Here is a 16,905-nt window from a genome sequence, read left to right as displayed (position 1 = left end):
TTCTGTCTTAGCCTCCCAAGTGCTGGGATTTCAAATATATTAAACTGCTGAGGATCAGTTGTTCACACCTGTAATCCCAGCTACTCAGGAAGCTAAGATCTGAAGATCACCGTTCAAAGCCAGCCCAGGCAGAAAAAGCCGTGAGACTCCTATCTCCAATAAACCACTCAAAACCCAGAAGTGGTACTGTAGCTCCAGTGGTAGAGCACTAGCTGTGAGCACAAAGAGGCTCAGGGACAGCGCCCTGGCCCTGAGTTCAAGCCCCACAACTGACAAAAAAAAAGTGTGTTCAGTATGCCCAGCTTCCCCGCACCCCGCCCCCCCAAATCCCCATTTCATAGAGAAGGAAAGTAAAGTATGGTAAAGTTAAACAGTTAGCCTAAGCTCATACAGCTGGGGACAAACACAGCTGGGATTTGAATGCTAATGGGTGTAAGTTTCCAGCCTCCCTTCTACTATGCTGAAACCATTTTTCATCATAATGATCCTTGGCTTCATAGCCCTTCTAGATCTTTCCATATGCCTGGTTTTTCTTCCAACTACTTTTTGGGGGGTGCTGATCCTGGGGCTTGAACTCAGTGCCTGAGTTCAGCTGTCCCTGAACTGTTTTCCAATCAAGGCTAGTACTTTATCATTTGAGCTGTAGCCACTTCTGACTTTTTGGTGGTTAATTGGAGAGAAGAATCTCATGAACTTTCTTGACTGGGCTGGCTTCAAACTTCAATGATCAGATCTCAACCTTCTAAGTATCCAGGATTATAGGCATGAGCTCTCAAAATATTTATATTAAGTATTTGTAGGAAGAGGTTTTAATTCTAGAAATCTAGAAGTTAGGTTAAGAACAATGCTTTTTGTTTGTTTGTTTTTGGGTTTTTTGGTCAGTTGTGCTTGAACTCTGGGCCTGGGCGCTGTCCCTCAGCACTTCAGCTCAAGGCTAGTGCTCTACCACTTGAGCCACAGCACCACTTACGGTTTTCTGGTGGTTTATTGGAGCTAAGAACCTCATGGACTTTGAACCTTGATCCTCAGATCTCAACCTCTTACAGGTATGAGCCACCAGCCCACTCCCTCATTTAATTTTTATGTAATATATATTTAATGACTCTTTTCTCATCCTCTTTCTATTTGTATGCCTTCCCCTTCTCACTGCTTTGTCCCTCAGCTCTTCAGCTCCAGGCTAGTGTGCTATCACTTGAGGAAGCTGAGATCTGAAGATCTCCAGCTTTTTCTGCTTGTGTGGTGCTGAGAAATCGAACCCAGGGCCTCATGCATGCAAGGCAAGCACTCTACCCCTGAGGCACCTTCCAAGACCCCTAGGAGCGATCTTTAAACCATAATCCTCAATTCTTAGCCTCCTGAATAGCTAGGATTTTTAAGCAAGAGCCACCATTACCAGGTTCAACCTACTTTATCTATCTATCTATCTATCTATCTATCTATCTATCTATCTATCTATCTATCTTATTTATTTATTTCAGTCCCAGGGCTTGAACTCAGGGCCTAGCGGCTATCCCTGAGCCTCTTTGTATTCAAGGCTAGCACTTTACCACTTGAGCCACAGCACCACTTCTGGTTTCTTTTGAGTAGTTTATTGGAGATAAGAATCTCATGGACTTTCCTACTCTGGCTGGCTTTGGACTGTGATCCTCAGATCTCAGCTTCTTGAGTAGCTAGGATTATAGACATGAGCCATTGGTACCTGGCTCCAAACTGATTTTGTTGAGGCAGTTGATTTATTTGTTTAATGTTGGGAAAGAGCATTTCCAACATCCTTCAGACAGTTGTAAGATTCACCCTAAGCCATGTAGGCCCTGTGCAAATGACTCCCTACCTCTTGGCTAAGTTTCTGCCCAGTACCTGCCTTATGTAGGTAACTGGCACACCTGGAAGCAGTTACTTCCCCCTCTAAGATCACATCCTGGACCACCATCCCCGGTGGTCAGGCCTCTCACATCAGACCAGGGCAGAGTCCTAGGCCCTGAGGTCACTTCTGGATCCAGTGTGGCCACCCCTTTCCCTCTCCTGGCCACACCTCTTCCCATATCTGGAGTAGATAACTCCTGGCTGAGGGATGAGTAGCCATTTTGGCCATGTGCTCTCCACCATTCATGGCGGGGCAGCAGTTTGATAAACTTCTTTTCCTGCCTAAATACTGTGTGGCGTTCTCTTTATTGGCTACCTAATGAAATTTAATTTATCTTACATCAGCCTTGAGCGAAAGCACTATGAGAAAATGTAAGGCCCCAAGTTCAAACCCCAGTACTAGCACAAAAAAAACCCAAACAGATTTAGGATTGGGTGAGGCCTTTTGAAACCAGTGTGGATCTCTCTGCTTCCGTGGATTAGGAACCCGAGTTTTAGCAGAATAAAGTGGGTGGACCAAGGTTAAGCAATCAGAGAGAGGCCTGGGAATAGGAAAAGTGTGAATGGAAGTTCAGGTGGCTTGTCAGAGAACAGCTGGAATATGCAGGTAATTCAGGTAAGACGAGTTTAGTGGAAACTGGTCCTGAGTTGAGTAGTCCTTGAACTTTAAAAAAATTTTTTTTTTATTTTCATTTTTGTCAGTCGTGGGGCTTGAACTCTGGGCGCTGGCACTGTCCCTGAGCTCTTCAACTCAAGGCTACTTGCTCTACCACTTTGAGCCACTGTGCTACTTCCGGTTTTCTGGTGGTTCATTGGCAATAAGAGTCTCACAGACTTCCCTGCTGGAGCTGGCTTTGAACCATGATCCTCAGATCTCAGCCTCTTGAAAAGCTAGGATTACAGGCATGTGCCTAGTTTGGATAATTTTTTATTTACCTCCTCTCACATAGCTTGAGGTATTCTTTTCATGAATCCAGGCTACCCAAGAGGGGTTGATAGCCAGCTCATTTTTGTCATTTGGGTTTTTGCTGTTTTGCAGTGATAGAGATTATACACAGATTCCAGCTGTGAGGAGGTGCTTTACAACTGAACTACAACCCTCAGTCCCAACTTCCAGACTTCATTCCCTAGCTCCCAGGTTCAATAAGGCTTCAGAGTAGAGTTGGACAGTATTTATCCAGGACCAAAACCATGTTAGTCTTAATTCTTTACCACCCTCACCCTCTTTTCCTTAGCTTCTTTGAAACTAGTCAAAATCATGAAAGAGAGGCTGGGAAGGTGGGTCAGTGGTAGAGCGCTTGCCTTGCACATGTGAGGCCCTAGGTTTGATTCCTCAGCACCACATAAGCAGAAAAAGCCAGAAATGGCACTGTGGCTCAAGTGGTAGAGCACTAGCCTTGAGCTGAATGACAGTGCCCAGGCCCAGAGTTCAGGCCCCAAGACCAACTCCCTCTCCCCCCCCAAAAAAAATCATGAAAGATCTAGGAGGGATCCCCTCAGAGTGCCGCTCCTACTCTCAAACTACCTTTCAACAACCTTATCATGTTCCTGGAGCTGGTGGCTACTCAGGAGGCTGAGATCTGAGGATTAAAATCCTGCTCTGAAGACTCCTCCAGTTAACCAGTATAAATCAGAACTGCAGTTGTAGCTGACGTAGTAGACTAACGCCAAGTATGAGAAAAAAAAAAGCCAAGGCCTTGAGTTTAAGTCCTAGTATTGGCAAAGCTGGTTCCATTGAGTCAAAGTCCAGGCTAACTTCGAACCTACCTTCCTACAGCCTGCCCTTAATACACACACACACACACACACACACACACACACACACACACACACAAAAGTCTGTCATTCATGGATGGTAGATACCTTGGGGACTGGCTAGAGTATACGGACCAAGATTATGTGTTTATTATCTATTCATACCTTCAAACTGTGAACCAGGGACAGGCTTTTGTGTGTGTGGGGGGGGGGGGGGTGGGTGGGTGTGGGTGTGGGTGTGCGTGTGCGTGCTGGTTTCTGAGCTTCTTTTTTTTTTTTTGGTCTGGTCGTGGGGCCTGAACTCTGGGCCTGGGCGCTGTCCCTCAGCTCTTCAGCTCAAGGCTAGCGCTCTACCACTTGAGTCACAGTGCCACTTCCGGCTTTTTTCTTTTTGCTTATGTGGTGCTGAGGAATCAAACCCAGGGCCTCATGCAAGCAAGGCAAGCAAGGCAAGCACTCTACCACTGAGCCAAGTCCCAGCCCTCCTGAGCTTCTTTTGCTCAAGGCTAGCTCTCTATCACTTGAGTCACAAAACCACTTCTGCTTTTCCTGAGATTAATTGGAGATAATCTCACAGACTTTCTGGCCCGGGCTGGCTTTGAAAGGTGATCCTCAGATATCTGCCTTCTGAGTCCCTAGGATTACAGGCAGGAGCCACAGGTTTATTATCCAAAATCGTTGCACAGTTAACTTTTTTTTTTTTTTTTTTGGCCAGTCCTGGGGCTTGAATTCAGGGTCTGGCCACTGTCCTTGAGCTTCTTTTGCTCAAGGCTAGCACTCTACCACTTGATGTGGCTTTTTCTGTTTATATGGTACTGAGGAATGGATAACAAGGCTTCATGCATTCTAGACAACCACTCTACCACTAATCTACATTCCCAACCCAGGTGACTTATTCTTATAATGAAAAAAAACTACAGTCTTTTTCTTTTTCTCAAGGCACTAGGTGTCAAATCCAGGGCTCTATTTGTGACAGGCAAGCACCCTACCACTGATCTATATCTCCAGCTCTCTCTCTTTCGTTCTTTCTTCCTTTTTTTTCTTCTTTTTTCCCTGTCCTGGGATTGGAACTCTGGGCTTAGGCGCTGTCTCTGAGCTCCTTTTGCTCAAAGCTACCTCCCTACCACTTGAGCCACAGTGCCAATTCCGGCTTTTTATGTGATTAATTGGAGATAAAAGTCTCACAGACTTTCCCGTCTGGGCTGGCTTCTAACTGGGATTCTCAGATCTCAGCCTCTGGAGTAGATAGGATTACAGGTGTGAGCCTTGGGCATCCACCTCCTCCTTTCTTTTTTGCCAGTCCTTGGGCTTAAACTCAGGGCCTGGATACTGTCCCTGGGCGTTTTTGCTCACGGCTACTGCTGGAGTCACAGTTCCACTTTCAGTTTTATGGTAGATTGGAGATCAAAGTGATACGACTCGCTTCAAACCACAATCTTCAGTTCTCAGCCTCCTGAGTACCTAGGATTACCAGCATGAGCCACCAGTCCCCAGAGACCAGCTTGTGATTCTTTTTCACATACAGTTTAATGATGTAGCCCTTGCTGGCCAGGAACTCACAATCCTCCAGCCTAAGCCTCCCCAGGAACTCATAATCCTCCAGCTTCAGCCTCCCAAATTTTGGGACTAGAGATGAATGCCACAGGCTGATAAAATTAGCCAGAGGCAGATAAGTTTTTATTTATTTTTACTAGTCCTGGGGCTTGAATTCAGGGCCTGGGCACTGTCTCTGAGCTTCTTTTTTTTTGGGGGGGGGGGGGTGGTCTGGTCATGGGGCCTGAACTCTGGGCCTGAGTGCTGTCCCTCAGCTCTTCAGCTCAAGGCTAGCGCTCTACCACTTAAGCCACAGTGCGACTTCTGGCTTTTTTCTTTTTGCTTATGTGGTGCTGAGGAATCGAACCCAGGGCCTCATGCATGTAAAGCAAGTGCTCTACCACTGAGCCACCTTCCCAGCCCCTCCCTGAGCTTCTTTTGCACAAGGCTAGCATACTTTACCACTTGAGCAACAGTGCCACTTCCAGCTGAAATATGGAACCCAGGGCTTCATGCATGCTAGGCAAGCACTTTACCACTAAGCCACATTCCCAGCCCCCTAAATCTTTTTAATAATAAAAAAGCATTTATACAACTAGAGCCGAACTACTTTCTCCTAAGCAAGAGACGGCAGATAAAGAAAAAACTAGTTTGGTATCTCTTGGAGTCCTACCCCTCCTTCAGGGACTAATTATGCATACTTCATCCAATTCTAAGTCTTCCCAGGAGTCTCAGAATCCTAGAACCTTAAGATAATTCCTGCATGACTGCACTTATTTTCAGGACTGTCTTAATCCATTATGTAGTCTAGTCATACAGTCAGAAGGGACTCTCCTCTCCCCAAAAGCCAGGTGTTTTACCACTTGAACCACAACTCCACTTCTGGCTTTTTGCTGGTTAATTTTTTTTGTCAGTCGTGGGCCTGGGCACTGTCCCTCAACTCTTCAGCTCAAGGCAAGCGCTCTACCACTTGAGCGCCACACAGCGCCACTTCTAGTTTTCTGGTTGTTTATTGGACTTTTCCTGCCCAGGCTGGCTTTGAACCGCGATCCTCAGATCCCAGCCTCTTAATAGGATTAGCCACCAGTGCCTGGCTCTGAACTGAATGCACGTGTGTGTGTGTGTGTGTGTGTGTGTGTGTGTGTGTGTGTGTGTGTGTATGTATGTTTGTGTCTGTCCTGGGGCTTGAACTCAGGGCCTGGGCACTATCCCTGAGATTTGTTTTTGTTCAAGGCTAGCAATTTACTACTTGAGCAACAGCTCCTCTTCCTGCTTTTTGGTGGTTAATTGAAGACAAGAGACTTTTCTCCTCAGGCTGGCTTTGAACTGTGACCCTCAGATCTCAGCCTCCTGAGTAACTAGGATTTCACATGTGAGCCAGCAGTGATCAGCCACAAAAAGGTTTATTTTTTATTTATTTTTTGTCAGTCATGCGGTTTGAACTCTGGGCCTGGGTGCTGTTCCTAAGCTCTTCAGGTCAAGGCTAGTGTTCTACCACCTGAGCCACAGAGCCACTTCTAAAAGTTTTTTTTTAAATAAAATATTTCTAAGCTGAGTACTGGTAGCTCAGGCCTATATTAATAGATACTCAGAAAGCTGACAACTGCAGATCATGGTATGAAGCCAGCCTGGGCAGGAAACTGTGAGACTCTTATCTCCAATAAACTACCAAAAGGCTGGAAATGGAGCTGTGGGTCAAGTGATAGAGCTCTAGTCTTGAGCAACAAAAACAAAAAAGTCAGTGATGGCCCTGAGTTCAAGCCCTAGGACTGACACACACAAAAAATAATTCTGAAATTGCTAGGGGCCTGTGACTCACTCCTGTAATCAGGAGGCTGATATCTGAAGATTATGTCTCAAAGCCAGCCTGAGTAGGAAAGTGTGAAACTTTTATCTCCAATTAATCACTAAAAAGACAGAAGTGGAACTATGGTTCAATTGCTCTTGAGATCAAGCTCTAGGACTAGAAAAAAAAGTTTCAAAACTATACCAGAATAGAATTAGACTCAGTTGACAAACCTCTGGGGGGGGGGGGGGGGGGAGGTGCGCGTGCACACACATGCGTGCACTCGCCAATATTACGACTTGAATTCATGGTCTAGGCGCTGTCCCTTGGCTTTTTCTCTTAAGGCTGGTACTTTACCATTTGAGCCACAGCTTCACTTCCAGCTTTTTGGTGGTTAATTGGAAGTAAGAGTCCCAGGGACTTTGCTTCCCAGATTGGCTTTGAACAATGAACCTCTAATCTCAGCCTCATGAGCAAACCTTCTTATCAGAATACAGGTACCCTGTAATGTTACCTTCTCAGAAAAACATGAAATTATGACTGAGATTGTCAGTACAAGTATGTCAACATCTTTTTCTAAAATTGTTTCTTCATATAGTGATAGACATTTTTTTTGCGGGGGGGGGGGGGGTCGGTGGTAGGGCTTGAACTCTGGGCTTGGGCACTGTCAGCTCAGGGCCAGTGCTCTACCATTTGAGCCATAACAGCATTTCTGGTTTTCTGGTAGTAACTTATTGGAGATAAGGGTCTCATAGACTTTCCTGCCCAGGCTGGCTTTGAACATTGATCCTCAGATCTCAGCCTCCTGAGTAGCTAGGATTACAGGCTTGAGCCACCAGTGCCCAGCTTATTTTATTGTTTTTTGTTTTTTAACTATTTTTTTTTTTCTTTTTTGGTACTGGGGATTGAACCCAGGATGTTGCACTTGGTAGGCAAGCACTTTGTCACTGAGCTAGCCTTATTTTGTTTTTAAATAGTTGTACAAAGGAATTGCCACTAAAAGTTTATGAACACAATGCATCTTGATCTCCCCTTTCAACCTTCTCACCAATCCCTCCCAGCCAATCCCTCCCCTTGCTCTGAAAATCTTTTGAAGAGTAGCTAGAGAGTTTTCAAGACTATCTGAATTGGGCTGGGAAGGTGGCTCAGTGGCCTTGCATGCATGAGGCCCTGGGTTCGATTCCTCAGCACCACATTGGCAAAAAGAAAAAAGCTGGAAATGGTACTGTGGCTCAAGTGGTTAGAGCGCTAGCCTTGAGCTGAAGAGCTGAGGGACAGCCCAGAGTTCAGGCCCCATGACCCGACCCAAAAGAAAGAAAAAAAAAAACTATCTGAATCCTAATCGTGGTGAGATGTCACCACAAGAAGACAGGAAAGGAGTATAAATGTCACTTAAATATGTTACAATCCAATCAATTATAGCTGAATCTCTTCTCAAGAGACATATGTGAATAGAAGAGGTATACTCAACATGTAAATTAGAACAGAAGAGTCATGAGAGGTTCTCCAATAGTTTTCAGGAGAGTCCTGATCCAGGATTATTAATAGCCCAGGAGTTTTCTGGAAAACACGAGCCTTTTTCTTACAAGGGCAAATACATTGTGTTCCTAGAACTGTGGTACTAGTCACGGAGTAGGAACAACTCATTCTTTTGTCTTGATTTCAAGGCTCCTTCACTCTATTCTCCTTTCTCTCTCTCTCTCTCTCTCTCTCTGTCTTCCCCTCCTCCTTTTGCCCTCCCCCCTTTCTTTTCCTTCCTCTCCCCCTCTCTCTGGCAGAACTAGGGTTTGAACTAACACTAATCAAACTCCCACACCGTCTTGTTTTACTTTTCAAATAGGATCTTAATCCCCATCTCTGTGGGCAAAATTGGATTTGATCTTGCTACTGCATTTCCCATATAACTGGGAAAAAACACATGAAGCACTACAGTTTGAAAGTTGCACAAACTTTTTGCCATGTCTGACTTTAAGCTCTTGAGTAGCTAGGATTACAGGCATTAGCTGCTGTACCCAGCAACATTCATATTTTCTTATGGAAAGAATGAACAAATGGACCATCAACACAGAACATAGAAGTTTGATGCTTTAGCCATTTCAATTCACTTAGTAAGTGGACATTGCCTCTGTTTTGTCAATCTATTGTGAGTCTGGTAACCTTAAGTGTTTCTTTTGTTGGTGGTGGTGGTCATGGGACTTGCACTCTGGGCCTGGTCACTGTCCCTCAGCTCTTCAGCTCAAGGCTGTTGCGCTACCACTTGAGCCACAGCACCACTTCTGGTTTTCTGGTAGTTTATTCGAGTCTCACGGCGTTTCCTGCCTGGGCTGACTTTGAACTCCGATCCTCAGATCTCAGCCTCCTGAGTAGCTAGGATTACAGATGTTGAGCCTCCGGCACCTAGCTAGGAATGGGAGATTTTAAACAATACCTTCAAGGTATTTAGTAAGGACTGGAAGTTCAGGAGATTGGAAGGATCCAGGATGAACAGTGTAATGTGCTACCAAAAAAACATGTACTTCAGCCAGGTGCTGGTGGTTCACGCCTGTAATCCTAGCTACGCAGGAAGCTGAAATCTGAGATCCCATTGAAGTCAGGCTGGACAGGAAAGTCCATGAAACTCATCTCCAATTAACTACCAGAAAAACGAAAAGTTGGAGCTGTGGCTTAACGTGGTAGGGCGCTAGCCTTGAGCAAACAGAGCTCAAGGACAGTGGCCAGGCCCTGAGTTCAAGACCCATGACTGACCAAAAAAAAAAAAAAAGGTTCACATGAATGGTTGTAGTTGACAAAGATGTTACACCATTCATACATCCCAATGAGCTGGGAAACTCAGAAATCATTACTCCGTTTAAAAATGGGAAAGAAATCAAGGTAGCCACTTGTTTCGCTCCTATCATCACAGCCCCACGAAGGTGGGGCTGGAAACCAAGAACTGGAAGAAGACCACGACGGAACAGGAAGCAACATTCCTCCCTAACGTGAAGGTCTCAGAAATAAACTCCCGTTTATAAACGGCTTGTTTCCAGGCTTTTGGAAGGCCAATCATTTAACACACATAGCTCTGCCAAGAGAGCCTTAGAAAAATGCACTTGCAAAACCTCACAGTCTAGCTGGGGCAAAACAGGAACGCGACATCCCTTGGGATTCAAGAGTGGAACAGATCCCAGGGATGCCACTCGGACCAACAGCCACCAGGGCCGAAACAAGATGGTGGCGGGAAGAGGGCCGCTCTGTCTTTGCGAGCGACACTCTATGGCACCGCGGAGGCCTAGAGTTTGGGAAAGTGAAGCTACGGTGGGCGGTGACCCAACCACACTGGCACGCTACGCCACAGGAGCGGGGCGAAAAGCGACCTCCCGCGCATGTGTGGAGCTGGGGAGGGCGGGGGGGGGGGGGGGGGGAGAAGAGATGCCGGAACTGGAGGCCCACCCCACAGTTTTCTGGCCGTGTGGGTCGTTTAAGTCCAGTGAAAGCCGAGGTGGGGCGTTTCCTCAGGCGCATGCGTTGTAGACACGACAAGCGCTAGAGTGGCGTGGTCTTTTCAACGCTGGGCGTACAGGCGACGTCTGAAGTGGAAGGGGCGGTTAGGATCCCCAATACGCATGCGTTCTGCGACTGAGGCGTTTCCTTCAGAGGGTGTGGAGTGCAGGGGTTTTTTATTGCGCAGACGCAAGGACTGTCCCGTAGGGCAAGTGGTCTCTCAAGGCTGGGAAGGAGGAGATTGAAGGGCTTAAAAAACCGGGTGCGCCTGCGCGTTGCTGACTGGTTGGAAACGCTCTGGGTTTGCTAGGGGCGGGGCCACGTATGCGCGTCACTGGATGGGTAGTGGGAGAGAGGGTGGAGACCGGGGAGGGGCTATGCGCTTGCGCAGTGCGGGGGTGGAGGGCGGAGGATCTAGCTAGCACGCCTGCGCGGCTGTCATAGGGCTGCTTGGTTGGTCAGTGGGAAGTCGGCGCCTGCGTGCTAAGACCCGTGTGCAGCAGCGGCGGCGGCGGTAGAGGCGGCGGCGGCGGCGGCGGCGGCAGCGGGCTCGGAGGCAGCGGTTGGGCTCGCGGCGAGTGGACGGGGTCGAGTCAGTGCGTTCCCGCGAGGTGAGAGCGAGCACGGTGCGCCTGCGCGGAACCTCGATTTGGGCCAGGAAGGAGAGATGGAACTGCGCGGGGGTCGGGGAGGGGGCAGAGGGGAGCGGCAGCCACCGCCACACAGGTTCGGCCTGGGAGCGGCGCGCGGTGCGGAGAGGCGCGGGCGCGCGGCCCGGTTGGCCCGCGGGGTGACGGTTGGGGCCGGCCGGGTGACGTTGGAACGACGCAGGGCGGGGGGACGGCGAGCCGCGAGGCCGCCACGCGGGAGAGGCCGCCAGGCGGCCACTCCGGGGAGAGGGCCGGGGGCCACATCGGCCCCGCTGGGACAGGGGTCCCAGGGCCGTTGAGGACCCGGCGCCGCGCGGCCACGTGAGGTGGGGGAGGGGGCTGCGCGGGGAGAGGGCATGTGGGGGGGTGCTGGTGGCCGGGAGGGGGGGAGGGGAGGCGGCGTGACTCCGGCCTGGTGCAGCCTTTGGGGAGGGGGCGGCCGCGGCACCGGAAGTGGCCTCCACGGGAGGCTGGTCTCGGGGTCGAAGGCCGCATGGCCAAACGTGGACCGGGACCGCATGGAAGCGCGGAGACCCCTCCCCCCCGGTCCCGGCCACCGGAAGCCCCGGGCGGCCACATGGTGGGCGGGAGCCGGCAACCCTCGGCGCGAGGAGGGCAGGTCCTCGCGGACGTCTGAGAGAGCCTGGGATTTTGAGGTGCGGGAGAAGCCCGAGGCCCGGGTCACGATTACTCTGCCGGGCCCGCTGGAGGCATATGTTAGCCTACCCAGACCTCATGGGCCCCCGGCGCTTCCCCTCCGGTCTTCGCGTGAAGTGAGGCAACCAGCCAGGTGTAAGTGGCACTTCTGAGCTGGGGAGGCCGGAGAAATGGAGAGACCGAGGGCGACTGGGTAGCCCCCCTCTCCTCTGTCCCTATCCGTAGCGCCTTGAAAGTCTGGTGCAGAGGACTTCCCAGTGATCTGCACTATTCACCTTGTCACTGTCTTCCCCCGTTGTATGTGACTGGGAAAGAGATCCTCGATTTCAAGAGTCCCTAACTCTTAGTATAGCCTAGTGTGATGCTCTACTACTCACTACTACGAACCTTTTAGTTTCATTTTATTGTCATTCACCACCCCTCACTCTCCCACTTTCTACTGACTGTACAGGCCTGGCCTGAAAAGCCGACAGGACCGGTGCATCCTGGGAAAAAGGGGAGGGCCTTCGAGGAAAGAGGCTGTTCCTGGGTTCCCTTCGGGAGCTGAGATGGAGCTGGATGGTGTGGAGGGAAATGAGCAAAGCAACTTTTACTTTTTCTTCTTGGCTGCATCTACTACTGCATGTTGCGGCGGGAATCCCCCAAAGAGGCCTTGTGGTTTTCCTGTGCCAATGATTAGCTTGTGTGTGGATGGGGGGGGTGTAAGCCGGGTGGGGCCTTGTGCTCCAGTCTCCACCCTCCTGATTAGCCGCGCCCCTTTGCTGGCTCATAGCTGCTCACCTAATTATAGCCCTGGCCATGTGTGGGGAAGAGGGGTGGCTGGTTTCAGTGGCAAGTAACACCTGAGTCCTCCCTCCCCCTAGGAAGTAGGTCTTTCCTCATCTGTGAGAGTTGGCATCTCAACTCCCTGGAGCCTTCCTTTCCCAAGCCACCACTTTAAGCTTTCATTTGGAGGGAGAAGCCAGATACTGCTCCCACAAACACATCAGCTCTAAAGTGTATATACTCCCAGTCCTTATTAGTGCAAGAACTGTACATTTATTTTAGGTTGGGGGAAATGGAGCAATGCTTCTAAGAGAAGAATGGGATACATTTGAATGGGATATTACCCTTCATCCTCACTAACCCCAGTTCTCTTCTTGGCTTTAGTTGGAATCGAAGCCTCTTAAAATGGCAGATGATTTGGACTTCGAGACAGGAGATGCAGGGGCCTCAGCCACCTTCCCAATGCAGTGCTCAGCATTACGTAAGAATGGCTTTGTGGTGCTTAAGGGCCGGCCATGTAAGATCGTGGAGATGTCTACTTCGAAGACTGGCAAGCATGGCCATGCCAAGGTTAGAATTTTATATCTGCAATTCTTCCCTGCACCTTTTATCATCCATAGGGCTGACAGCAAGCTACTCAGTCTTGACCCTGACCTTTTATTTTTTTTTTTAAGCTTTTAGTCCTTTTGTTCACATAGCCTTTATACCCATTCAGACTACACCTACTTCCCAGTCTTCAGCCTCTTCCATGGAACACTTTTTATGTTCTCATCATGTGTGGTACTACTTTATTATCTTTTGCCAGTTGCTTAAGTTCTGTTTTTAGGACCCTTTATGTTCTGGTGGTTCCTTTATTCTTGGTGCTCCTGTTTCTCTGAACCTTTGTGGGTTTTGTTTCTATTTATCCGGTTTCTTGGATCTTAACATGGAAGGCAGCATTTGCTTGGAGGCCTCCACGGTGAGGTTATGTGTGTTTTCATGTTTTCTGGGTGTGAACTCTGGGCCTGGGCACTTGTCTCTGCTTTTTTGTTCAAGGCTAGTCCTCTACCATTTGAGTCAAAAGTCCATTTTCTGGCTTTCTGGTGCTTAATTGGATATGTGCCTCATGGACTTTCTTGTCCAGGCTGGTTTCCAGCAACAGTACTCAGATCTTAGCCTCCTGACTAGGATTACAATTATAAGCCACCAGCCCCAGCTATCTGGGTTTTTTTTGGGGGGGGGGGTCCAGTTGTGGGGCCTGAACTCTGGGCCTGGGCGCTGTCCCTCAGCTTTTCAGCTCAAGGCTAGCGCTCTACCACTTGAGCCACAGTGCCACTTCCAGATTTTTTCTTTTTGCTTATGTGGTGCTGAGGAATCGAACCCAGGGCCTCATGCATGCAAGGCAAGCACTCTACCACTGAGCCACCTTCCCAGCCCGCTATCTGAATTTTTAAAGTAACTGGCAACTTTTCTCCCCAGTTAGAGCTTTCCCTTTGGAACACTATAGTCTCAAACTTGCCTGCCATTGCCTACTCTCAAGTTCCTTGAGCTTCTCTGCTGACAACTTGACATTTTGATTGAGCTTGGCACTTCAGGCTTCCCTGTATATGTTTAACCTGGCTCTTCGTGAGTTTGTAGTTTTGTTCCCTTCTGTTGACTGGCCATTGATTCTAGGTTATTTTCTAGTGTTTAGATTCTTCTTTGACTTCCTTATTTTCTAACTGCAGATTTTATTCTAATCTTTCATTCCTTATTTTCTCTCAGGCCTTTTCTTTCTATTCCCCTTGTTTTCTAAGTCTTTAGCCCTTTGTGTGAGTGTCCAGAAAAACATAACTCCTAGACTGCTGGCGTTTTGTCAGTGCTTTTTTTTTTTTTTTGGATTGGTCATGGGGCTTGAACTCTGGGCCTGGATGCTGGCCCTCAGCTCTTCAACTCAAGGCAAGTGTTCTACCACTTGAGCCACAGCACCAATTCTGGTTTTCTGGTGAATAATTGGGAGATAAGAGTCTCATGGAGGGCTGGGAAGGTGGCTCTGTGGTAGAGTGCTTACCTTGCCTGTGTGAGGCCATGGGTTGGGATTCCTCAGCACCACATAAGCAGGAAAAGTTGGAAGTAGCTTAAGTGGTAGAGCACTACCCTTGAGTTGAAGAGATGAGGGACAATGCCCAGGCCCAGAGTTCAGGTCCCATGACCAACCAAAAAAAACAGGTGTCTCATGGACTTTGCTGCCCAGGCTGGCTCAAAGTGTAATCCTCAGCTCTCAGCCTCCTGAGTAGCTAGGATTACAGGTGTGAGCCACCTGCATCTGGCAGTTAGTGTTTTTGTTTTGTTTTTTTTTTAAGTAATAACTCAAGGTACTGGACTTCCCCAAGTCTGCTCTTCCACTTTTCCCGGGCTATCAGCCCAAATCTCATTAGTGGCTTTTCTTTCTTTCTTCCTTTTTTTTTTTTTTTCCAGTTGTGGGGCCTGAACTCTGGGCCTGTGCGCTGTCCCTCAGCTCTTCAGCTCAAGACTAGTGCTCTACCATTTGAGCCACAGCACCACTTCCAGCTTTTTCTGCTTATGTGGTGCTAAGGAATTGAATCCAGGGCCTCCTCATGCATGCAAGGCAAGCACTCTACTACTGAGCCACCTTTCCAGCCCCTCATTAGTGACTTTTAATCTCAGGGTCTTTTTTTGTTTGTTTTAATGTTTCTTTGCCGAGTTGACTGGTTTATTTACTTCCAACTCCCCTAATCTTTGTTCTAATAAGGTGGTAGACTTATTCTATTAGACAACAACAACATGAACTTTTTTTTTCTGTCAGTCATGGGGCTTGAACTCTGGGTCTGGGCGCTGTCCCTCAGCTCTTCAGCTCAAGGCAAGCACTCTACCACTTGAGCTACAGCGCCACTTCCCGTTTTCTAGTGGTTTTATCGGAGATAAGAGTCTCACAGACTTTCCTGCCTGGGCTGGCTTTGAACTGTGATCCTCAGATTTCAGCCTCCTGAGTAGCTAGGATTACAGGCATGAGCCACTGGCGCCCACATTAACTTTTATCTTCTCTGTGCTAGAGTTGGTTGAATTTCTCTTTATGAATACACACAGGTCCATCTGGTTGGTATTGACATCTTCACTGGGAAGAAATATGAAGATATCTGCCCGTCAACTCATAATATGGATGTCCCCAACATCAAAAGGAATGACTTCCAGGTATGTAGGTGTATAAGATGGCAATGGGTAATGGTTTAGGGGAGGGGTTTATGTGGATTGCTGAGAAGTTGTGAGAGGGGAGAAATGGCATAAGATACTGGTTGTAGTTAGTTGGCACTCTAGTTTACCAGATATGTCAGGCTACATAGGTCTGCCTTCAACTTGGTTCCCTATCTGTCCTCAGCTTATTGGCATCCAGGATGGGTATCTATCACTGCTCCAGGACAGTGGGGAGGTGCGAGAGGACCTTCGTCTGCCCGAGGGTGACCTTGGCAAGGAGATTGAGCAGAAGTATGACTGTGGAGAAGAGATCCTGGTAGGTTGCCCCTTCCCCCCATTGTATGCTTTATGGGCTTCAAATTATGAGTTGTAGTATCTCTAGACTTCTTTCTCTCCCAGATCACGGTGCTGTCTGCCATGACAGAGGAGGCAGCTGTTGCAATCAAGGCCATGGCAAAATAACTGGCTCCCAGGTTAGTAACAGTCCTCACATTATACATTTATCCTGTTTAAACGTTACTGGGCTGGCTTTCTAACCCTAATTTAGTCCTGTTCTCCCTACCCTTCTTGTTTAAGTTATTACCATGTTTTAATAAGGTTTTTCTTTTTTACTTAGGATGGTGGTGGTGGCAGCAGTGATCCTTGAGCCTGCAGAGGCCCCTCCCCCAGCCTGGCCCCTCTCTGGTGGGGCCCTTGGCCGGATTCCTCCTATACAATTTATTTGATGTTTTATTTTGGTTTTACCCATCCCCTCAAACTGTCGGGGAACCCCTGCCCTTCACCTAGCTCCCTTGGCCAGGAGCGAGGGAGCCATGGCTTTGGAGAAGCTGCCTTCCTCTTCTCCCCTCGCACTACAGCCCTGGTGGGGGAAAGGGGTGGGTGCTGCTTGTGGTTTCATTTTGGGGTTTTGGTTTTGTTTTTTTTTTTGTTTTTTTTTTTTTAATTCAATTGGAATCAGAAGCTGTGGATTCTGGCAAATAATCCTTTTGCCCTCCCCACCCTGTCCCTGGTCTAGTCCCATTCTCCATAGCCCTTTGCCCCAAGCACCACAGATTGGGGACCAGTCCCCTCCCCTGTCTGTGTCTCCCAAACCCCTTTGTACGGGGGAGGGAAAGAGAGGGGAGGGGATTTTGCCCCCATGGGCTTTACCCTTTCCTGTGGGCTCTCTCCCCGACACATTTGTTAAAATCGAACCTGAATAAAACTACAAGTTTAATATGAAGCCCCCAACTCAGTTGCTTATTT

At 48.4% G+C, this 16,905-nt stretch overlaps 1 protein-coding gene across 1 annotated transcript; it reads left to right on the top strand.

Annotated features, from left to right (window-relative positions):
* Positions 1 to 10,850: 10,850 nt before the first annotated feature.
* Eif5a (eukaryotic translation initiation factor 5A) lies at positions 10,851 to 16,886 on the top strand. Its single transcript, XM_042670844.1, has 6 exons — positions 10,851 to 11,028; positions 12,874 to 13,059; positions 15,556 to 15,660; positions 15,845 to 15,976; positions 16,060 to 16,133; positions 16,277 to 16,886. Exons 2-5 carry the CDS (start codon positions 12,895 to 12,897, stop codon positions 16,120 to 16,122), a joined length of 465 nt encoding a protein of 154 aa, XP_042526778.1. The 5' UTR covers positions 10,851 to 11,028; positions 12,874 to 12,894; the 3' UTR covers positions 16,123 to 16,133; positions 16,277 to 16,886.
* Positions 16,887 to 16,905: the final 19 nt, after the last annotated feature.

This window comes from Dipodomys spectabilis, unplaced genomic scaffold, assembly GCF_019054845.1.
Source record: "Dipodomys spectabilis isolate Male_0828 unplaced genomic scaffold, ASM1905484v1 ptg000576l, whole genome shotgun sequence".
NCBI lineage: Eukaryota > Metazoa > Chordata > Mammalia > Rodentia > Heteromyidae > Dipodomys > Dipodomys spectabilis.
Note: the sequence above shows the minus strand (reverse complement) of the source record. Positions and strands in the feature narration are given on the sequence as shown.